General features: G+C 41.5%; 3 protein-coding genes across 11 annotated transcripts; 2 read left to right on the top strand and 1 right to left on the bottom strand.

Moving 5' to 3' along the window:
- Positions 1 to 974: 974 nt before the first annotated feature.
- lig3 (ligase III, DNA, ATP-dependent) lies at positions 975 to 10,710 on the top strand. 5 transcript variants are annotated; one of them, XM_035526867.2, is made up of 21 exons: positions 975 to 1,123; positions 1,699 to 2,287; positions 2,424 to 2,552; positions 3,053 to 3,265; positions 3,547 to 3,698; positions 3,828 to 3,994; positions 4,239 to 4,316; positions 4,710 to 4,878; positions 5,063 to 5,218; positions 5,324 to 5,455; positions 5,543 to 5,622; positions 5,960 to 6,047; positions 6,331 to 6,408; positions 6,537 to 6,660; positions 6,974 to 7,116; positions 7,232 to 7,306; positions 7,574 to 7,720; positions 8,037 to 8,187; positions 8,965 to 9,059; positions 9,179 to 9,262; positions 9,510 to 10,710. In XM_035526867.2, exons 2-21 carry the CDS (start codon positions 1,747 to 1,749, stop codon positions 9,741 to 9,743), a joined length of 3,036 nt encoding a protein of 1,011 aa, XP_035382760.1. In that variant the 5' UTR covers positions 975 to 1,123; positions 1,699 to 1,746; the 3' UTR covers positions 9,744 to 10,710. The 5 variants fall into 5 exon arrangements, with proteins under 5 accessions (XP_035382760.1, XP_035382761.1, XP_081575294.1 ...); XM_035526868.2 differs by having other exon boundaries at positions 986 to 1,291; XM_081719168.1 differs by having other exon boundaries at positions 986 to 1,333.
- rad51d (RAD51 paralog D) lies at positions 10,578 to 17,992 on the bottom strand. Of its 5 annotated transcripts, none has more exons than XM_081719172.1 (11): positions 17,384 to 17,992; positions 15,617 to 15,703; positions 14,866 to 14,927; positions 14,269 to 14,387; positions 13,938 to 14,019; positions 13,543 to 13,677; positions 13,030 to 13,125; positions 12,852 to 12,942; positions 12,683 to 12,753; positions 12,286 to 12,447; positions 10,578 to 11,200 (listed from the first exon to the last, which is right to left on the bottom strand). In XM_081719172.1, the coding sequence occupies exons 2-11, from the start codon at positions 15,696 to 15,698 to the stop codon at positions 11,102 to 11,104; spliced, it is 999 nt and encodes a 332-aa protein (XP_081575298.1). In that variant the 5' UTR covers positions 15,699 to 15,703; positions 17,384 to 17,992; the 3' UTR covers positions 10,578 to 11,101. The 5 variants fall into 5 exon arrangements, with proteins under 5 accessions (XP_081575298.1, XP_026859914.2, XP_081575297.1 ...); XM_027004113.3 differs by lacking the exon at positions 17,384 to 17,992 and adding an exon at positions 15,882 to 16,096; XM_081719171.1 differs by lacking the exon at positions 17,384 to 17,992 and adding an exon at positions 15,799 to 15,904.
- On the top strand, positions 16,191 to 23,467 carry tmem248 (transmembrane protein 248). The gene is made up of 7 exons (XM_027004111.3): positions 16,191 to 16,469; positions 17,999 to 18,157; positions 18,566 to 18,851; positions 19,346 to 19,496; positions 19,731 to 19,914; positions 20,194 to 20,337; positions 20,528 to 23,467. Exons 1-7 carry the CDS (start codon positions 16,467 to 16,469, stop codon positions 20,546 to 20,548), a joined length of 948 nt encoding a protein of 315 aa, XP_026859912.1. The 5' UTR covers positions 16,191 to 16,466; the 3' UTR covers positions 20,549 to 23,467.
- Positions 23,468 to 23,865: the final 398 nt, after the last annotated feature.

Below are 23,865 nucleotides of genomic sequence, written 5' to 3'. Positions count from 1 at the left end.
GACAGCATCACCACAGACACTTTGAAATGAAGAGGGCTGAGTCACTTTTAGACACACTTTCAGATTAGGGTGGTGTGGTGGTTGAAAGAATTCTTGTAGTCTTATTTCTGGATGCACCCACTGAAAATAATTACAAATATTATTTAGGTCCATTAAGCAGTTGCCAGTACGAGCAAAACATGTCAAATCTCATCAAATGAGAAAACCCCATGTCTCATAATAGGATTAGAAAATACCATCAAGGTCTGGAATTAGCCTGTTTAAAATAAACTGGCTTCAAGTGTCACTGAATACCCCAAAGATGACAAAACCAAACAAAACAAATGGGTATAAAGCTATTATGGATTAACTGTACTGAATAGGATATGGTGGCATTGTTGACATCATGTGGCCTGTTTAAAAATGCCAGTGTTTCCAGGCCTGCCTCACAGAAGATTCAAGAATAACTACATCCCTTTTCGCTCAGAGGTCCTTCATCAGCAAACTGCTTCAGTTACAGGAGGTGGATCTTCTTTATATTAGAAAAAGTAGATGTTAGTAAAACATAACATAGATAGATAGATAGATAGATAGATAGATAGATAGATAGATAGATAGATAGATAGATAGATAGATAGATAGATAGATAGATAGATTGATTGATTGATTGATTGATTGATTGATTGATTGATTGATTGATTGATTGATTGATTAGGCTATATGTAGTTTAGGCTAATGGAACCTCTCCAATAAACTTATTTTATAGCCTAATAACACTACAGGGCCAGAGGATGGACTAGTAACCTGGCTTGCTACAGAATCCAGAATTATGACAAAAGGTTTTTTGTTTGCTTGTTTGTTTTTTTATGTTACAGAGAGTATTTATTTTATTAAACAGACTTTGGGCATAAGCTGTTTTTATTTGACTACAGCCGAAAATAGCCTTTTATGTCGGCATAAAATAATTTTGACACATGCGCAGTTCACAGGAAATCATTGCAAACAAAGAGGAAGCGCGTGTCTCTGATTTAAAGGGGAATACGGTGTTCACGGTTGTTACCTCAATCTTATTATTACCATTCAATACCATTAAACATTGCAAAAATACAGAATTTGTCCAAGGAGGTGGCTTAAGCAAAACCAGGTAAAATTAATCATCTGTAGGCCGATTGGCTCAGTAGTCAGTGAGCTAACTGGGCTTGAAATACCAGTTTAGCCAGGCAGCTATTCGCCTACATCTAAGCTTTCCTTGAGGTGTTCAGGCGAGACCCGTTCGCTTGAACTTAGCTAATGTTCGTCCTGTCCGAGCTACGTGAGTAGATGCGTGTGCCTCTCAGTCAGCATGCTAACGTTGGTGAGAGTGCCTTTGTTTTCAGTGTCGTCTACTTTGCTTTCCTGAAGCAAGTTGCGAGCTAGCCGGCTAGCCAGCGCACTGCATGGGCTGCTCCTGAACGGTGTCAGTTTTCGGACTACAGCTAACCAAATGTCCATGCTTTACATTTGAAATGGCTATAATAGTAAATAGTTGTTGTTTGTGACGATTACTTTGCACTCAAAACTACCGTGTCTCACGTCTAGCTCACTGGTAAACAAACAAACCTAAACAAAAACGTACTGTTTGTTCGCCTGACGTCCCTCTTAATTGTGAGGCAAAGTCATGCGCATGCAATGTGAAGTGAATGTTTGTTTATATCAGTTCATTTTTGTTCTCTCCTTTAGAAGTCACATTGCCACGTGTAGGATGTCGCCCATTTTCAGATAGACTGGATGTATAGTGCTTGCTTTTGTAAAGCAGTAAGAGCGCTCCCTGAAACACCTTTGTGCCGGGCAATTCGATTGTGGATAACACTGCACAGTGATCCATTCGGACAGTGTCCTCGTCCTCTACTCGGCATCCAGGGCTTCGCTTTCAGGCCTGGTAGAAGTCTTGCATGCACCTCACCGTTGAGACAGTTGAGCCTCCTCTCATCTCCGTTATCTTTGAGTGTGTCCAGGCCAGTGTGGCAGGGAGATAGGGCAGGCATGGCAGAACAGAGGTACTGCGTGGAGTACGCCAAGCGTGGCACTGCAGGCTGCAAGAAATGCAAGGACAAGATTATGAAGGGGCTGGTGCGTATTGGCAAGATCGTGCCCAACCCGTTCAGCGAGTCTGCCGGAGAGATGAAGGAGTGGTATCACATGAAGTGCATCTTCGAGAAGCTGGAGCGAGCACGGGCCACCACAAAGAAGATCGAAGACATCACCGATCTGGAAGGCTGGGAGGAGCTGCAGGATGAGGATAAAGAGCTAATCAATAAGCACGTGACTGGTATGAAGGGGTTGTTTTTGGGGATGAGTTATCTTTTGGATATCTGCTGCAGTTTTCTGGTCTGCAGGTGGATGCAGTACCCACTCAAGGGGCTTTACTCCATATGCTTAAGTCTGCGTTTCCTGTGTTTGACCAGAATTGGTTGCTAAGACCAATGCAAGTCCAAAGAAGAAGGTACAAGCCAAACTAAACACCAGTGGACAATTATCAGTGCCTCTTGCAGATCCAACAGTCAACGCGCCACGCAAGTTTTCAGGATTCACAGGTATAAGATATTGCTACCATCGTGTTGATAATGGCAGTAATGGCAGAATCTAGAGTACCACACAAAACATTAAGATGCTGGAACCTGGAAACCAGTTTAGTCATAATTAGATTAGCTGATGATGATGATGATGATGATGATGATGATAGTATTATTATTATTATTACAGGAAAATTGCTCCTATTATTTTCAATCTACATTCGTCATGTTATTCATGTCATAAATTGGGACCACCTTATGGTCCTCCCACAGCAGCAGATCGAAGTCAGTTTTTACCACTTAGACTTTCATTGCCAAGGCTATGTGAATCCATATTTCAAGCAGGTGCACTCAGTCCATTGTCTGGGACTCCTGTAAATGGTCCATACTGCAGTATTTTTTCAAAGCAACTCAAAATTTGCTTTGGTCTTTTGAGGTTTTTTGGGTTTTTTTTTGGTTTTTTTGACCGACGGGTCAGCGGGCGAATACGTGGCATCTAACCAAAGTTTACGTTTTCTTAGCCACGAAGGCGGGTTCCTCCTCCTCCAGTCCGGGCCCCTCTCCCAGCAAAGGCACTCAGGCCAGCACTCTGGCTTCTCAGCTCTGCCAGCCGGACCATAAGGACTGCTTGTTCCGGGAGTTCCGCAAGCTCTGTGGTTTGGTGGCCGAGAAGTCCAGCTACAACACCAAGACGGAGATCATCAAGGATTTCTTGAAGAAAGGTTCAGCTGGAGGTAGGCTCAAAGAGCGGTGGAGGCTGTTTATAAACTGGTAGGAGTTCAGATGCTTGCAGTTCACACTACTTCTGGAATCTTCTTGTAAGCACCTGCCCTATACCTGTGTAACCCTTTAGCATACCTCTGAAGGCCTTAAATACCTGATGAGTTAAATGAACTGCAGCAGAACTTGGAAAAAGTAAAGTATTGGGGCTCTCCCAAGGCTGGGATTGAGAGCCACTGCTGTACTGTGACTGGAGTTTCATTACACCATGTTTTGTTGTGCTCCATGTTATTAGATAAGTTTAAGGGAGACCTCTACCTGACGGTAAAGCTGCTTCTCCCAGGCGTAGTGAAGAGTGTGTACAACCTTAATGACAAGCAGATCGTCAAGCTTTTCAGCCGCATCCTGAACTGCAATCAAGACGAGATGGTGTGCGATCTGGAGCAGGTTAGCGCCGGCTGTGTCACGTTTCAAACACTGGTGCAAAATCAGAGACGTTTGTTTTTGAGATCCTGGAAGGTCCTCCACTTTGAGTGGTTCCATAAAAAAATGTGCTCTTTTGTCTGTGCGCCATAGGGCGATGTCTCAGAGACAGTAAGGATATTTTTCGAAGCCAGCAAGTCGTTTCCCCCTGCAACCAAGAGTCTCCTAACCATCCAGGAAGTGGACGCTTCGCTAAACCGCCTGGCTCAGTTTACCAAAGAAGATGACCAGCAGGCTGAGCTCCAGAACATTGCGAAAAAGTGAGACTCAAATGGGTGTAGCATTCGGTTGAGTTTATGTTCAGTTCTGTTTTATTGCTTCTATACATATACACAAATTGTAAGGTGCAAGGGATGCGTTATGAGAATATATGATCACACAAAGGCAGTACAAAAATAAATAATAACCAGTGTGCTGTATAACACATGCTATGTGTGATATTGTATGCTGTTATTTGTGTAAGATGCAGCTTGATTTTAAATAAAACTCCCATCTTTTGAACAGATGCACAGGGAACGACTTGAAGTGTTACATCCGACTTGTCAAACACGATCTGAAAATTAACTCTGGGGCCAAGCACGTGTAAGTAATCCTAAAAAACAAATCTAACTACAACAGAAAATACTTCTATAGAAATAGGACCATAACAGTGTGCATGCATCTGTTAATTTGTGGTCCTTCAATCTAAAAAATCGGTCTGTACCTATGACTTGATTTAATCTGTTAAATATGTTAAGTCTTGATTTAATTGGTAGTAAACTGACTTTCAACATGCTCTGCTTTTAAATATGCTTTAAGTGTATCTGTGCACCATACTGCATACATGCTGTTTCGTGTCACTGCAAGCCATAAACATGTCAAGCTCTGTTAAAAGATTTTCATAAAGCATCAGTTTGATTTGTAAAACAAAACACTATTGAGCAAGGCCAGTGTTGTCGTATAATTGCAACAACAATGAACCTGTGTGCGTGGCAGGCTGGACGCTTTGGACCCCAATGCTTACGATGCCTTCAAAGCGTCACGTAACCTTGGCGACGTGATTGACAGGGTGCTCCGGAACCATCAGGAGGCGACCAATGGTGGTGGCCCCAGGAAGTTCCTGAGTATAGAGGCTACCCTTATGACCCCTGTTCAGCCTATGCTGGTTAGTGCCTCATCACATTCCTCACACTCGTGCGTGTTTTATTTGTCCATTGTCTACTGATTCCAGTGTGAATTTAGCTCCAAGCAGTCTTGAGAGCAAAGTGTATTTGCTGTGAGACAAACAATGCAACACACAGACTGCCAGCCTCCTGAAAGCTTGTGAGCAGCCTTGCTCCCTTTCTTAGGCAGAAGCCTGCAAGTCCATTGAGCACGCTATGAAGAAGTGCCCTAACGGAATGTACTCCGAGATCAAGTACGACGGCGAACGTGTGCAAGTCCACAAGAACGGAGACCATTTCAGCTACTTCAGTCGCAGCCTCAAGCCTGTCCTGCCTCACAAGGTTTCAAACCTGAGCACTTGCACATCCCAAAAAAAACCCAGATACTGACACTATAGTGAAGGCAGAAGACAGCATCCAGCTCACTTATTCTCTCCTCTTTCCCAGGTAGCACATTTTAAAGAGTTCATCCCACAGGCTTTTGCTGGTGGTCACAGCATGATCCTGGATGCTGAAGTTCTTCTCATCGACACTAAGACCAACAAACCTCTGCCCTTCGGCACGCTGGGAGTTCATAAAGTAAACTTGCTGGAGAGCTTGTTATTTTAAAGAAAACGGGAGCCTAATCTGCAGAAATGCTCAGTGTCTCGTATCTTTGCATTTCAGAAAGCAGCCTTCCAAGACGCCCAAGTCTGCCTGTTTGTATTTGACTGCATTTATTTTAATGGCGTCAGCCTTATGGACAAGTAAGTCTTTTTTTTTTCCTCTCTCTCTTCATTTCATTAATTGCGTTATTCAGAACTCATAATTCTCTTTTTCCCAGCATGTTAATGTATTCTGTGCATTGAAAGACCCCATTAAAGGCAGATTTGTTAGAAATGGCACTAGCTAAGCAAAACTCATGTCACTGTGAGGGCACATATCAGCAAACCAACGTAATGCAAAAACGTTTTGTGGAACAAAATTTGGTCAGTTCTTGTTTTAGTGGAATGTTTTTCAAATGAGTGGCTGTTCTCCACAGACTTTAATTAAATGCCTTTTTGATGACATTCATTCTGTTGAAGGCCTTATCTCATTTTCCAGGCCACTGTGTGAGAGAAGAAAATTTCTACACGACAACATGGTGGAAGTTCCTAACAGGATTCTGTTTTCAGAAATGAAACATGTCACAGTATGTTTGTCTTAATTTAAATGTAATTCACTTTAGTAGTTTGTATTGTATTATAAACTTCAGTTATACTCTTTAATTCCATGGACCAAGAAAAGCTTAATCAATTACCAGTTTTTATTGATGAGGGTTGTTTGGGGTTACAGAATCATAGGTTAATTTTTTTTTGTCTAGATTCAAACCCTTATCTTGTATTCCACTTCATATTTTGCCTAGACTGTGACCCTGAAGAATGCCCCACCCCCTTTATGACAATCTATAATTGAATTGATTTGCATTCTGACAGAAAGCTCCTGACCTGGCTGAGATGATCACGCGTGTCATCAGAGAGGGACTGGAGGGACTGGTCCTGAAGGACGTTAAGGTGAGGAACCCTTGTTAAACATCTACATTGTTCTGTCAGTCTAAGTGGTTGCTTTGCATGTTTCAGAAGAAGATACACCCCAGGTACTGTGTTGTGTAACTGAGTGCTGAAATGTCTCTTTGTTGCAGGGGCTGTATGAGCCCGGCAAACGTCACTGGTTGAAGGTGAAAAAAGACTACCTAAATGAAGGTGCAATGGCTGACACTGCAGACCTGGTGGTCTTGGGTGCATTTTATGGGTCAGGCTCCAAAGGTCTGTAAAACGCAGTTACTTCCCAGTTTGGTTAAACAAATTCTATTTACATGATTTGTTTGCAAGTATAGTGTGTTGTCAATAATGCAATTTTTAACAAAGGCTTTAATAAAATACTTGCCCTGGGAGATCTTCTCATGACCAGTTTTCATCTGATTAAAGACTTTATAAAATAAAGTTTTGTTTTGGGCCCATATTATGTTCCAGAGCAATGAGGGTGAGGCCCACTCTACGTGAACTGGATGAACGTAATGCTTTTGACAACGTCCGGTGCATGTAAATAATGTCCTTTTCCCAATACTCTTCTGCGCAGGTGGTATAATGTCCAGTTTTCTCATGGGATGCTATGATCCAGAAGCCAAAAAGTGGTGCACTGTGACTAAATGCTCTGGAGGCTACGATGATGCCACTCTAGCCAGGCTGCAAAAGGAGTTAGATGTTATTAAAATTGGCAAGGTACAACTAAAGGCTCTCCTTAGCATGTAGCCTCTGCTACCCTTCAACCCTTACTCTTAAATCAACAGATCCACAGACACAAGTGTAATGCATATTTTATGGTTCTCTTTTACAGGATCCTAGCAAGATTCCAGGGTGGTTAAAGATCATCAAGAATTACTACCCAGATTTTCTCATTCGAGACCCAGAGGTAACAAAAAGTAGCCAGGGCCCTGAGAGATGCTTGTTGTGAATATGTATATGCATATAGAACAGGAGGTTAGTGATGGTCTGTTGCAAGTCTAGTTTAGTAGAAAAATATTTTAATGATGACAAAAGGTATATTACTTCATTTTTAACAAATGCACCATGTCAGATATGTTTAAGCCATTGTGCAAGGTGGACGGATTACTTATTAAAGTTTGTGCCTCTAATGATAACCCAGCAAAATGTACTGGAATGTTCCTTTGTATCCCAGAAAGCCCCAGTTTGGGAGATCACAGGAGCCGAGTTTTCCAAGTCAGAAATGCACACAGCCGACGGCATATCCATCCGTTTCCCCCGATGCACCCGCATGCGTGATGACAAAGACTGGAAAACGGCTACCAACCTTCCTCAGCTCAAGGTGCAGCAACCCTTAATTGACTTTGTTGTGCTTACTGGGTACATTTATTTAAAAGATCTGGCCTGAGCCAAACATTAGTGTTTCTAGATTACGTAATGGGGATAAATCCAGTGTGTTGATCATCTACCATTTCTTTTTGCATGCTGTGAAGATGATGTGGCAACACAGGTTAGCATATGATAGAATGCTGCACTCTCTGGGACATCCATGGGCCATACAGTGCCCAGAAACCAACCAGTTCATTTTCCATTTACACAGCTCAGCACATGCGCTATGGCAAATATGTTGACCTGTTCTTGTAAACCCCTTTCTGTAGGAACTCTACCGTATCTCGAAGGAGAGGTGCGATTTCGAGGTGACCGCGGGGCCATCCACAAGCAGTAAAGATGACGAGGGTTCCTCGGGAGGAGACGGTGGCAGCGGCTCTCCTTCCACCCCCCACGGAGCAGCTAGCGCAAACAAGACCAGTGAGAATCCTGCATCTGGTTGGAGTAACACTAAACTAGACTGGGGCTTAAAAGTACTTTTTTTATGCTGAATTTGAATGGTTTGAGACTCTGGCATGGCTTTTAACTGACGAGTAATTACGTTTTACAATATGTATATATTACTCATTCAAAAATATTTTCAAAACAAAAATTTCTCAGTTTCAGCATTTGTCATGTTTGTACTTTTTTCAGTTAAAACGATTTGCACAACACCGCATTCTGTCTTTATTTACATTTTACACAGCATTCCAACTTTTTTGTAAATGGGATTGAACTACTAAAATATACAGGTGTGTGATTTTTGCCTATATCTGGCCTCAGGAACATTCCTATTCAGTGTCTAGCAGTAGTCTACATAGGTACTGCTTTTCCATATTTTGCATACTGATATATGCACATATACTAGAACTGGCGGGAAAAAACTATGGGTGGTGGAGGTCATTCTGAAAACATTTTTGGATTGAGCGTGAAAAAATACATACTGGTATTTTTTTCATAGAACAAAATCTATTAGCCAGTGTTATACTTGGAGCCATTTTATTTTCTTGTTAATGTGTAACCAGCCCTCTTTTGGACGGTCCATCTTCCTGCAGAGCTCAGTGCATACCTGTACTAAACACCTTATCCATTACAACAATCAGGTGGGGATTGGAGCTCAAGTCTGCAGAAAAAATGGATCTCCATGAGGATGGGTTAGTGTCTACTGATCTTTGCCATTTCCCTAAAAGTTCCTAACATGAAACCATTTCAATCCAGGAAATGGCCACACTCCCAAGCCAAAGCCAGTGAAATCCAAATCCATAACTCCTGTCAAGAGGAAGCTTCCGACAGAAGAACGCAGCGCAAAAAAGGTCCGTTATGTATGCTGCCTTAGAGTTATGGGAGTGATGTCGAACCTGACGCAAAAGTTCTCCTTTTGTGGTGCACTCCTGTGGTGCCTTCCCCCGCTCACTGCTTTGGTTCATTTCAGATCAAGACTGAAGCGGTCCAAAGCAACGGGCAGAGCAAACCAAAAGCAGCATCGGCTAAGCCTGCCAACTCGCCTTCGGAAAAGGTCAGCTGCTTCCCTTTCTGTGTAGTAGCTGACCTCTATGCGAGTCATTTCTGCCCTCTCACATTTGAGCATTGAGTTCATCAATGCCTACAATTAATAAAAAAGAAAATGGGTGTACTTTGCACCCAGATGTGCTAAAATGGTTAATTATCAAAAGGCTTTTGATAATGATTACTGCTTTATCAAAGCTTGCATGTTTGAATAAAGCGTCCTTGTGGCTTTTGCACACCTGTCGCGCTTCCTGCAGACTTTACTCGACATCTTCACCGGCGTGAAGCTCTACCTCCCAGAGTCGGTGCCAGGTTGTGAAAAGCTGCGCCGCTACTTCGTGGCCTATGACGGAGACCTGGTGCCTGACTACGACGCAGCCTCCGCCACACACACACTGGCCCAGCCCGAAGAGGACAGCCAGGCCGAGAGAATCACGGCCGAATGGATCTGGGCCTGCATTCGCAAACGGAGAGTAGTGCCCCCTTGCTGAACCAGTGAGAACCGCACCAAGGACGCAGACACACTGTTCTGGCTTCTTTTGAAATAAAAAAAAAAAAAAAAAAAAGAAGGAAAAAGGTCATCAGTACATTTGGGACAAACTGGGCTTATGCTAAAGTTTTTCTCAAGCTCTACCATGGGCGCATAGAGCAGTGTGTGTTTTCCGGTGCGCCAGAGTTTTTTTTTGTGCACGGATGCACATGGTGTCATGAGACCATGCATTAACCTTTTATTCCTTTTCACACATATTTATATGGATTTTTGTCTGTTCACCAGAAGTTATGCTTTTATACATCTCGAACACTACCGCTAATCACTGCTGGCAAGTTCATTTTGTTAACACTTGCAATAGGTTTTTAAGTAATGGTATTATGACATTAGTCATAAAAACTATGCGTGAGCATCTTCAAATGCTCAACATTCGTTTACATCTGAAGAGTAATGGATTATTTGCCGAATGTCATTTTTGTAGGAAGATAACAGTTTTTTGGCATAGGAATATGACCAAAAGTAGCCCAAATATGCCGATTTAGCATAGATGTGATTTTTATACACACTATTTAACTACAAAATAATGTTAACAGAATGGGGAGCTTACCATCATTTACAATCATGGGTGCATAAAGTGTCAGTGGTTTTGGTTGTCGACTAGGATCACACTGGCATGCAGTTTTCTCTTGCAGCCTTTTGAAAATTATGGAAATTAGCGATTTCATGCGGTAATACAGGCATCAACGTATGTTTGCATACAAACATAGACTCTGAACAGGGAGAATTAAGTCTCTCTGTACTCTATATGAATGAAACAACTTGATTTACAAAAAAGTAACATTTACAAGGAAATGGTTTTATACATGTTTGCAATGAAAACTATTGTGCAACTCCTGTAGAATACTTTGCAATACAAAGCAAACACAGGTCATCTAGTAGTTCTTTTGCAAAACTGTTGTCAAATCTGAGATCTTTTGTTCTGTTTCTTTCCTATCTACATGAGCATATTTCATCCACTTAATTAGTCTGATGTAAAACCTCTCTCAGAAATGAACTGCTGGTCAGTGTTAAGAGCTTTGCAACACCCTGCCCCGGTTCATGCTTTAATTTCTGGAAAGTGCATTTCTGAGGGTATAGCTAACCATGCTAATTGCATCAATCAATATTTTACACTGATATTTATGAAGTCAATCAGTAGTTACAGTTTTTGAGCTTCCTCTAACAAAAGTTATAATGCATATTTACACAAGTCAGGGCAAGTCCTTGTGTAGTTACTTGAGACATTCTGTAGAACTGATAGATGTAGTGTAGATCTTGCTTTCAGGCAGGTTTGTTGCTCCTGATTCATGTGTGGGGAATTTATGCTTCCGTATTCAATTTCCTCTTGCCCGAAAAGCCAGACTGTAGTGCTTCTCCAGACTGCTGGCTCAAGCTGAACTCCTCCATCAGGTGACATGGCTGTTCGAAGGAGAAGAGATGAACGAGAGTAAGATGGATAGGTTCTCATAACTCATCACAGAGTATTAGGAGGATAGTTTTGCCAAATCTCATGTTTCACTGCTGTGTCACGAGTTTAAAGCGGACAGCCACTTCTGATTTAAATCAGGTTTTTCTGCTGGCTCTTCATACTCAGATTCTTATAACCATATGTCCTGTGAATGTGTGCAGGGTCTGGATGTATTTGGAATTATTTATGATTACCAAACTGATAAGCATCACCAGCATGACTGTAAAAGAAAATATGTATGGTATTGGTGACACGAAGATCCCAAAAACATTTGACCTTGTGCTAATCAGACCTTGTATATGGGGCTGAAACATGAAATCACAAGCTTTTAAATGCTACATTACTTGCTGAAGAAGAGTCCACTCACACAAATGCATCACTTTCAGGAATTACCTTTTGAAAGAAAAAGAGGAAGCTAATGAAGAATAGGATGTATCAGCATGGATAAGTTGCTTTGCCTACTTTCAAAAGGAAGGTCTTTCCCTTCACCCAGAATATGAGATTCAACACAAGTTGATTCAACTAGCATCAGCTAAAGAACCCTGTGGCTCTGGAGACCCAATCATAAAACTGAGATGCACTTCATTATCACCTAAAACGCCTCAGCACATGCATGAAGAAAACACAGGGGAGCTCCCTGCCCTTACATCCAGTCTGGTGTGTAGTGCACTTCAGGCTGGGGAAACACCTTCCCTCCAGCCACATAAAAAGACATGCACCAGTTAGTGGTGCTCAGCTAGTTGCTGTTGTGAACATACAGCAACCTTCACATTTATGTAGATAGACTGAGACAACCTCTGCAAAATCAGATGAGAAGTCTATAAAGACAACAATTTAAGGAACAAACTTCTGTGACTGTTCATTTGACAGATAAAACTTGTAGACTATGAAAAGCTGTAGAGAATTTGCGTTTCATATATAAACTTGCATGATAACCCATTAACACCAAACGTGCCGTATTCACTGCAGTTTCCAAAGCTTCAGCATTGTCCGTTAAGTACTGGGGGGGGGAACAGAAGCCCAACCCAGCACTAACCTGTCGTGAGGATTTGGTCAGAGTAGCTGTGCGAAGTCCGTGAGGCGCTCCAGGCCGGTCCACTCGCTGCAGGAGGAGCCGTGTGCGTGGAACGTGACTCCATGACTGGCCCAGCCCTGCCTTCAGCTGACCTCTACCATCTCTTGTCACATGGTTGGTCACCTTATACATTCATTCCCTCAGCATCATCTACTGAAGTGCACAATCTAATCTTCATACTACAATTAAGCATTGAAGTAATTGTCCAAAAGAATGGTAATTAATTAAATGAAAAGTGAAAGCTAGCGAGGAAAAACACGAGTTGCTTTGCAAAATGTTGATATACCAACTACAACCAATGTATTTTATATGAAGAATTACTATCCAATGTCTTATGCCCACATACAGTGCTACTTACCAAAACAGCTGTATTAAAGTCTTTGGCTATCATCTTTAGCTCTGCAGCAACCTGCATCATCAAGGACATGCCTGCAGAAAAGAAGAAATAGTGACATCTGTGTAGCTATGGCACAGCAATACAGAGGTCAAGTTTTTGGTTTTGTTTTTTCCCCCCAATAAATGACCACCTTCGTTCTGTTTTCCTCCAAGCATACAGGAGAGCACGGCAGAGACGGAATCCACAATCACAGCTTTGACTGAACCTCCTGCGACAGTGCTCTAAAAGACACAAGGGCATCCATTGTACTTGATAACTTGAGCACACTTGACCCTTCACCGATGGCCTGAATTGTAATGCATGCTTACGCTCTGGAGACCAGCGGCTCTTAGATGCTGAAGGCAGGACAGTAAGGAGAACACATCAAACACTTGGAACACCTGGATCCTCTGAAGAGCGTACGTCTGAAGATGCAGCCACAGTTACATACGTTGGTGCTGGGCTTAACAGAATAACAGACAGGGGTCATATTTGTTGGTGCAAAAAATAAATAACTTATTGAGAAGGAAATGTCCAAATACTTTTTACACTATGGAAAAAGTTGGGCACTATCAGTTGGGCAAAAAACAAACAAACAAAAAAAAAAGAACAAAGACATCCTGCAGGTGTTTCTTTTTATTATTGAGTATTGTTTATTATTGTTGTTGTTTCATTTTTGCTATGTTGTTGCTATTCACATAAAACATTTGGTCACAAAATTTTTTTTTTTTTTAATTATAATTAATTATATTATATTACATATGCGTGCTAAATAAAATTCAGCCATTATGTGCTTTACACATACTGGAATATGAAACCAAGTCTCTGTGCTCGTGGCGTACCTGCTCATCCGTCTTTACAGTTCTGGCTTGGAGCATCTGAAGCAGCCGGCTGGCACACATCCCACCATTCGTACAGATGTACAGGACGTTCTGCTTGTGCTCATGTGCTATGCTGACAGCTACACTGAAACACAACTGATGGATGAAGATGAAAAGACAAAAGCATAGTGACTCACCAATGCCTGGTCCTGCTGCCACAGACGGGTCTTAGACTAAAGATATTCAATGAAGATTCCCCATCGATACTGTAATTTAACCCAACACTAAGATTAATCCGTGTAGATAAGAGACTTACACCCAAGGCTGTGGGACAATTATGGCTGGGATTATGTGTACTGAGTAATTTACATGGATCAGTGTATTAGGTTCCTGGGGTCAAGTTTGAAACAACTCACTTGTGTTTTGCCTGTTGCTGGACCTCCAGCCAGCTCTGTGATCTCTCCCGTGTACAGACCAGAGTCGAGCAGCTTATCCACACTTGAGACAGACAGAGAAATTTTAAAAAGGCCCAGCAGAACAGTTCAACAAGTTTATAATTCCAGCATACAAATGTATTGCCCCTAAACACTATTCCTATTACAATTTATTTCAAACGACAGTTTAAATAAGTAGGTTGCACTATACTGCATGCGTGTCACACGTAACCCAGTGACATGTAACCCATGTAACACCGCTAGCTTTCACGCCGCCCACTTTGAGAGACTGGAATGTGCGTTTTGTTGCCACCTGGGGTTCCCTGTGGACAGGATGGAAGTGGAGCTCAGTAGCTCATCATAGAGGTCTAAGCCTGCCACTGGAAACGCTGCATGCTGAGCCAGGAGCACCCGCCGAAAAGCCACCAAGGCCTGGGCCAAACACAGAACCCTTAACTACAGCAGTGTCAGGCCTGATGATTCCAACTCATCAGCTCCTGCTCATCAAATCCTCATTTATCTTCTGCTTGTTAGTATCACTGTGTTTATTTGGATTTGAACTCCTGTTCTGGGACAATGAGTACACGTGGTTGGGTACTGTCATTACTGAGTTTGGGTAAATAATGAAAAGGTTAATGACAGAACATTAACATTCTGGTTTTTCACAACTGATTCAGTACAGTTCTACAAGCTAAGGTCACTGCTTTAAAAACTGTTGACAGTTATCAGACAGTTAAATATATTTGTTAAAATTAGTAGCAGGTTCTTTGTATACTTAGTATACTCACTTGGTAATACATGAATTAGAAGCATAATCTCGAACCATGATACATACAAATAAACATGTAGATATACTGTACAGCCATCAATAAAGAGTGCTACATTATCACTGTGAGAGTTCACTACAAACCTTGTAAGACACCGAGCATTTCTGTGCCAGTTCCTCTGCATCAGATGAGACAAGATCCTCAACTGAAAGAGAAGTGTGTAAATTCATATCAACTGAAGGCTGAGCAGACTAAAATATCTCACTGTCATTTATCTTCTACTAAATAATGGAATCAAGCAGATTTGTCCCAATAAAGCACAGGGAGAAGGGTTTCAATATCCTCCTGGCAACAGGAAGTACAAGTCGGTGATGGCCGCCAATCAAAAATAGCAACTGCCAGACCCAACCAGAGGCCACAACTCACGACTGGCCGCTTCTAATATAAACTACTATAAACTACTGCCAAGTGCTACCATGGCCTGCCAGTCACTGCGAGTATAAACAAGTGCCAGTTTATACAGCTGCCAAACATGACTGAGAGTTGCCAGTCACAACTAATTGCTGTAGCCTATCCTAGATGACATTTGTAGTATGATGCAACATGAGCCAAAAAGTAATACTGTAACTTTTTGAATACTGTTGAGTACAAATGTTGTTATTAAAATTTAGCTAAAATGATCTATAATCTTTTAGGGCTACACTTGGGGCTTTACAGTCCGAGCGTTTTTAGAATCTCTTACTTTTGCAATCAAAACTTTCAATCGTATTTTCAAAATATGCATAAAAAAGGTGTCGACAGGCAATCGCTACTCATGACTGACACTTATTACTGACGGATAAATCCTGCTGCCAGCTGACCGTGCTGAGGGCAGGTATGTTGGGAGGTCAAAACCTGTTCTAATGTCCTCGGCTTGTAGAGCCTTGATGATTTCCTCCGTTAACCCCGGACAAATGCCTTCTCTTAGTATCACCATGACACCTTCAGAGGAAGAGTTCATACACACATTTTAGCTGGAACTGAATACATTTCTTTGGCAAGATATACAATTACGTTTAGCTAGCTTAGCTCACTACCTAGAAAATATAAGCGTCTTTGTAGCGGCCGCAAGCTAGGGATTCCACACAAAAATAGCAGACCTAACTGCTCTTCATCGTACCTTTACATCGCATAGATGCGAGACCCTTAATAAACGTGGATAACACGATGAGCTTCTCGGGCCACTTTAAACCCCATGCATGCTTCCAAAGGACGACTTGAGACTCGCGCCTTATTTTTTTGACCGCTGAGCGGACGCGTGATCAGTTTGACACAGCTTCCACCCAATCAAAGTTGCTTTCACTTTAGTGAAGTTGCGTAACCCAATGAAAACGCACGTTGCGAGAATACGGCCCGCCCCGTTGCCCGAAAAAAAAGGAAAGAGTGACGAGACATTTAGTGGTAAACAGTGACAAATAATACGTCGTAGTTAGCGACTGTGGCTAAGCTAACACAGCTCTTCTGAGCAGTTTGCCCGTGCGTTGTATTTCTAGGAGGAACTCGGCTGAGCTGTTTCGGAGGTCCGCAGGGACAGGCAAATAATGGGAAGGGGTATCGGCTGCTCCTGTAATGCTGCAAGCCGTGTTTGTCGTCGCCCAGCCCCGGTCTTTGCTCGCTTGGTTCGCCCGTCTCTAACGTTAGCCTGTTAGCTAGCTCCGCTCGGACACGGCCCGTCTGCTAGTGGCGCACAAGACCTACAGCGAAAATGGTGAGTTGACGTTTCCAAGCTGGCGGTGTCGTTATAGCCCGGTTGGTCGCTCGTCTGTTTTGTAAGTTCTGGTCTCTTGGCAGCGCAAACACGAGCCTTTCACCTTTAAGTAGATACCAAGTTGGTATAAATATTTGAGTTTTTAAAGTAACGTTAGCTGGCTAAGAAACTTGGGTTACTTGGGTACGTCTAGATAGCCAAACTCGCTAAACTCGCTAGGTCAGCTACATATATCAACAACTAACGCTGGTAACGTAATAACATAAGAATGACTGACTCAGTTCTGTTCGGATATAGCGAGCATAATAACATCAAGTTGTAGCTAACGTTAGATAGCTGATAAACCAGTAAAAACATCGTGGAGAATGCCTCTAAGATAGGATAGCTATGCTAGCTAACCTAGCTAACGTTACACCTTGCCTTGTAGCACGTCAGCTATGTTGATGCAGCTGGCCAACATGACACTTCGTAGCTGGCTGGCACGTTGTTTTTCTTGAATTCTGTCCCCATGTTATAAACTGCCAATATATAACAATCCATTTACACAGTATAGTTCCATTTTTGAGTTATTATACAAAGACATGTTGAATGATTTGACTATTTTTATGGCGCAATGATTCTAGTAGCCTGTTATGACAAACTAGTCACTAACAGGAAACTGCGATGAGGCTAACCTTTGCTAGTCCTTATGAATCCATAAATACGAATTATTGAGTACTTCGGGGTGTAAGAGGTTTCTCCACCCCCAGCTTGCTTACTTCATAAGACCGAAAATGTTGGTATACATAAGCGCATCATGAACGTTATGACATTGAGCGTTTCAGTGGCGATTAGCTTTTATGGCTAGCTTCAGTTCAAAATTTGATTAGTGGTTATGGCTAATTTATAACTCCAAAATGTAACGCAATCCTTACTGTGAAGTTCACATGCGTCTCGAAAAGGGTGACGAAGCAAACCGAGAGCCCGTTGCGAACGATCAGGGATACGAGGCCTAGAAAGGTCGACATTTAAAATGTACTCGGCTAGACATTGCTTAACCTAGCAATGTTTTCCCTATGCAAACCCAACGAAATAGGATTGGTTGCAAAGCTGTTTGTTTATTCGTTTGTGTTAGAAATCAAATTACTTGTGGGTTGCTGCTAGTTGGTAATGTATTCATCTTGACATTTTCCAATCTCTTTTGCCATCTAGGAGCATTGAAGATGTTCTGTAACAGTACCTGGCCATTATCTTGTTTGTGTTAATCTTGCTTTTGGATGCCTTTTTTTCTATTTGAAAACTTCTTATGAACACTGTTGTTCTCCTAATTTGGATAACGTGGGACACTCATTTCACAATGTTATGCTAATATGGCATATTATTATATCACTTTGGCATATTGTGAGATGTGCTATGATGATGGGTTACATGTATAAATTATGCACATTATGAAATATCTGATTATTTGTAATGCATATGGATTTTATTTTTATCTTTTAAAATTTTTAATCAGATCTATACATGTTTTTCTCTGCTGTGCATGTGTGCAGGTGTTCTTGTTAAATCCTCTGGAGAATTTGAAGACCTACATAAGTAACCGTCCTCCACTGGTCATATTTATGGTCAGTGTAAGTGCAGTGGCCATAACTTTCCTCACAATTGGATATTTCTTCAAAATCAAGGAGATTAAATCACCTGAAATGACAGAGGTATTTATTTTTTTTGTTTGTTTGTTTGTTTGTTTTTTCCTGTTGTTTAAACTTACATGGTGAGACAACCATGTGTCTCACAGGTTAATTTATTTGGTGTGGCCACAGTGGGCAAAAGAGCATTCATTGTGTCTGGCTATAAAGGCCACACAAAAAAGCTGAACAAACAGTGATTATCCTTGTTAAAACAAACAATTAAATAAATAGGCACATTCATATAGTGGTATTAAGCTGGTAGTCGGCATTAAACAGTAACAATTTACTAATGAAATAATGTTCACTCCTCTCCCAGCCCATGTCAGCTTCTCCACCCATCTGTAAGCAGCTCCCATAGAAACAGTGCACAGAGCTAGTTTAGTTTAGACTTTAGACTGCCCTTGAGTAACATGTAGCTTCACGTCTGTCCAGGACTGGAACACTTTTCTCCTCCGCTTCAACGAGCTCGACTTCTGCATCTCGGAGAACGAGACGCTCAAGCATAGCCTGAATGAGTCCACGACCCCAGAGAGCACAGTGACCAGCGGGCAGTCGCGCTCCAGCACTCAGTCCCCCCTGGTGCTGGAGGACCCAGGTCCCATCAACATCTCTGTCCCCATCACCCTCACACTGGACCCCCTGAGGCCGTTTGGGGGCTACTCACGCAACATCACCCACCTGTATGCCACCGTGGTGGGCCAGCAGGTTGGCCTTGCAGGTAAACATGCAAACCCTTTACCCAAAGTAGATTTAGGAGAGATTTGCAGCCGAATGTGGCCAGGAGCCAGACCATAAGAAGTAGAACCCAGGTGGTCTTTGATTTGCTGGGTACTTCCAAGTCCTTTTTTGCTGCTCCTCTTTTAATTCTGTGGTTTTGTTAAGTTATAGCAAAACGGTAATCCTGTTTGGAACAGGAAAGCATGGTTACAGTTGCCTTGTTCTTTGAGCCAAGAGGATCAGTCTGTCTAGATACGTAATTTAATTGATTTTTTTTTTCTTTCTTTTTTTTTGGGGGGGAAGGGCAGCTGGTGCTTTTAGTGAATGCATTCTAAGGAAAACAATGGTGTTTCATAAACAAAGGGATAATGCAGCTGCTGAATAAAGCTGTTGATCTTCTAGACATTCCTCTCACGTTGTTTATTCAGAGCTTCTCTGTGCTTCCCTGTAGTTTGTGTGCAAGTGTGTTTATTGTGTGTGCTCATGTCTGTGTAGGCAGGGAAGCCCATGAAGAGATGAACATAACCTTCACGCTTCCCGCGTCCTGGAACTCTGATGACTGCGTCCTGCACGGCCATTGTGAGCAGGTGGTCTTCAGCACCTGCATGACGATCACTGCAGCCAGCAATGTCTTCCCCGTCACAGTGTGAGTTGCTGCTCACACGTACTGCAAATCCGCAGCCACTGTTGGCATTTATCCCATAATATTTATAGGAAAGTAGCAGAGCAAACCTGTCATACTTTATGTAGCTAAAATTATTCATGTACAGGATGACGGCCTTAAAAGCAGTTTTCTTTTAAAACGTTTTTTTTTTTTAACTGGCTTACTCATTCGAAACTAAAAATTTGACTCAAGCCTCTAAATCACGTGACCCCACAGACAGCCACCTCACTGTGTCCCGGAGACGTACAGCAATGCGACGTCCTGGTACAAGATCTTCACTACAGCCCGGGACTCGGACACCAAGTACACACAGGACTATAACCCTTTCTGGTGTTACAAAGGTGCCATCGGCAAGGTGTACCACGCTCTGAACCCCAAGCTCACAGTCATTGTACCAGACGTGAGTGCACACACAAATATTACACCTGTCTGGAAGCTGGTGACTATAAGCATAGTGTTGTCAAGCTGTTGTTTTTATTTCAGACTGGAATTTCCTTGTTGTTTTTCTATGTGTATTTCTGCCTGTAGATGGACCTTGAAATGGACTTATTGCTCACATGACAACAATATAAAGGAATATAAATAGAATTCAATATAAAGGATATGGAGTGGAGTAATACAGTTATGGGCATTATTAAGCTTTGTTTTTGTATTTGTTTTGTTATTTCTTCCCTGCCAGGATGACCGCTCTCTCATCAACCTGCACCTAATGCACACCAGCTACTTCCTGTTTGTGATGGTGATTACTATGTTCTGTTACGCTGTCATTAAGGGTAGACCTGGTAAAGTAAGACAGACCAACCCAGATTTCTGTCCAGAAAAGGTATGACGCATTTCTCAATTTGAGTTGATGCTTTAACAAACATATAATCTTGCCTGTCCTCTGCTGAGAATTATTTTTAAGTATTGTAACTGACAGTGTGTCTTTTACAGAGTATCTGTTATTTAAAACTGATGCCATTAAACATTTATCTGATGGAATCTTACATATTTAATGTGTCCATCTTTTTCAGGTGGCTTTGTCAGATGGATAAGAGTGGTAAAAGGTTGTCATATAGACTGAACCATATCAGCAGTAAAGGGGGGGGGGGGGTCTGAACTGAACCATATCAGAAGTAGGGGAGAAGAAAATGCTTGTTGCCTACTGAACCCAGGAGAAGGGTGCGAAAAAGCTCTGTAATCCGAATCTCTGCAATGTTGGGTCACTCCAACCAAAGACTTTCAAGTGCCTGTATCTACTGTGTAAATATTTGTAGGACCCTTAATTCAGTACAGAAGCACTCTGCCTAAACAACCTCCACCCCCACCATGCCATCTGTGTCCAAGCCCTCCCCTGGCAATATCATTCAAGAAAACATGATGGAGGAACAGTCAACAGCAGTTAAGCACGTCATCACCCAGTGTTGCACCATTTGATTTTCCGGTACCTTGTCGGCATGCAGAAAAACCCCACCTGGCTACGTGTGATGTGTACTGTGGCGATCAGCCATGGCTTTTCTGGGAGAGGACAGGTGGAGGGTTCTTTTTGGCCTTCCTTCCTACATGTGTCCTTCCTGGAGGACCTTCAGTCGTGCCCCACTGGCCTTTATCAGAATTGCAAAGGACTATTGTCCGAAGATTACGTGCCACCATTGAAGATGCCAGGAGAAGATGGATCAGCAGACTGTTAATGCAGGCAATGAGTTGGGTTGTGATTTGATTTTTTTTATTTTTTTTTTTTCCTCCTTTTTCCTTTTCTTTAAATGAGCCTGTTGTAATCATGTCACTTAAATTTTTCCTTCCCACTGCACTGGTTTTGTTCATTTGCCTGTTTGTTGTACATCCAGGATGGGTATGCACACTACCTAGGTGCAGTAGATGCAAGGCTCATTTCGTATTCATTCTTTAAAAAAAAAAAACTGTAAAAGAGACCAATATCCAAAGACGTGGAGTGTATTGCTTGGATTGATCATCTATCTGGCTTATGTGATGCATATAGTTATAGTTATAACTGAAAGATGTAGTTGTAAGGGACTAAAATAGAACGGGCCATTTCGTGATGGATTTCTTGGTAATTCAATTTACTGTGTTCAAATTATAAAATGTTTTACGGGCGGTGATTCATACCTTTTGGGTTTACATCTCTTCTTTTACTGGCACACTGAATGACTGAATGTATTTTTAAAGGCTACAGCAGACTTAGATATAGTGCAGCATTCATAAAACTTAAAACTTAATCACTTGAATGATTACCCTCCAATTGAAAATGTGATGTATGGGGAAAAAAAATACTGTAATTTTGTAGTTTTTATTAATAATCTGTTACCTCAATCATATTTCCCAATTTTTGTTTCTGAAACAAAAAAATTCTCGATTACATTTTAATACAATTAATTTGTGATTATCAAAAATGTATCTCCTATCTTTTATGCCATTGAGTAATAATAGTCTCTTTTCTTCTTTTTTTAATTTATTTTTATTTAGAGCCATGTTTACCTAATGCAAAGTCTAACCATGCACACTCTCCTTACCAAGTGTTTTATCATTCCATATCACATCGTACATGTTTAACTTTCATGCAACATGCTGTTTGTGGATATTGAATTTATATTGGTTGGGCATTTTTGGAGAGAAACTCATTGTGTGGGCTTGCTGCTTCAGTCCTTGAGTTTTTTCACTTTTTTTTTTTGCCCATTTCGCTATGCTCTCAGCAGACTTGCCTTAATGTTTTCATGCTCAGGCGAATCAGAGTTTGCCTTGCCATCTTTGCAGATGTCCCTCCTGTTTAGAAATATCAGTTTGAAGCTGCCTGAGTTTGACAAATTGGAGTCTTTGTTCCTAAACTGGAGTTCTCTTTTTGTCTCATCCTTGCCTTTTTCCATGTCGTGCTCTAGCTCTTCACTAACACACAACACACCGCCACCAAACCACTACCGTGCCTTTGCACTAGACCGCTGCATCAACCGTGTAAATAGTATGTCCATTTTAAAACACTTTGCAGAAGGTCGGGACCTGAACAACTTTGCAATGGTTTGTCCTGATGGAATTTATTCAAGTTAAAATAATTTTTTCTTTGATACCCATGTTGCCCATTTAATGTCTGTCTACATCAAAAGCTTGAATAGCTGATCTTTCCTCTTAAGAATGACTAAAGTGCTGCAGTCACCATTGTTTTACTTCCCAAACTGAACATTACTTCATTATTAAATATAAATTTATTCATTTTGAGTTAAGATGAATCATGCTTTAAAAGCATGTGTATCCTGGCCATAAAACAGCTAATGATGGTTGTGGATGCAAGGGGTCACTCACTGTATAGTATAAAAACTTTTCAGAAAAGCAATACTTCATGTTTAGGGCACTTATTTATATGTGCAATGTAGTTGCCATGCTTATGTTCCTGGAGTTGAGTCCTTTATTTAATGCAAAGGGATGTATAAAGCTATGGTGAATTAATTTTAGTTTAGTGGAAATTACTTTGTCTTTAAGGGGGTTGTTTGATCGTTCTGTGATTGCGAAGGACTTGTAATTTAAACTTTAAACTTAAGATCACCAATACTTTAGGAAATTGCCTGTGTGAAAGGGACAATGATTTGTGGGGGTTGTTCTTCACTGAAAGCAAGAGGAAATTTGAAGTTGGTTCCATGGATGCCACCTGTAGCTTGGATCATATTGATCTGTCCCCTCTTGTTTCCTTTGGTTTTTGAATGTTGAGTGAAATGGGTGGCCCTCTTCTAGTTTTAAGTCACAGGGCTATGGACATGCCCTTCCGTAGGGTCTCTTTTTTTTGCAAGCAGAAACTTTGAGTGTGATGCCATTGCAATTTTTTTTTTCTCCCCACTTGTCTTGATGCATGATTGTAAAACATTCTACCTGCTGACCAGTTGTTAAAAAGACAATCCCATTGTTCCTGTGCTGTTTGTAAAATACTGTAGGCACACGCTTCGCTGAATAAAATCAAACAACAAGCACCACTCTTTATCGTGTTTGTTTCATGATGTGGTTGATTCAGTGTTTATATATATATATATATATATATATATATATATATATATATATATATGTAATATAAAAGACAGGAAGCACAGCAGAAGAGCTTTTGACAGTTCTTGCTTATTTCAATTTATGGATTGCTATTCATTGGACCCCAAGTCATTTTCTTTCAACAGAGATCAAAGCTGATCAGTCAATGAAACATCCATAAAGAGCTTGTTATTTCTTGCTTTGAACCAGAAGTCATCCACTACAAGTGCCTGTTGTGGTGGCACAGTAGTTCTGGTCAGAGGGGTGGGGGTGATCTCTGAGGTGGTTGGTGAAGAAAGGATAGCCCTTATCGCCATCTGGGACAAATTTATTCTATTTTTGGTCTCAA

The sequence above is a fragment of the Electrophorus electricus genome, chromosome 8 (assembly GCF_041902795.1).
Source record: "Electrophorus electricus isolate QZ-2024a chromosome 8, ASM4190279v1, whole genome shotgun sequence".
Lineage (NCBI taxonomy): Eukaryota > Metazoa > Chordata > Actinopteri > Gymnotiformes > Gymnotidae > Electrophorus > Electrophorus electricus.
The sequence above is the reverse complement of the archived record's forward strand: the minus strand, read 5'-3'. Positions and strand labels throughout refer to the sequence as shown.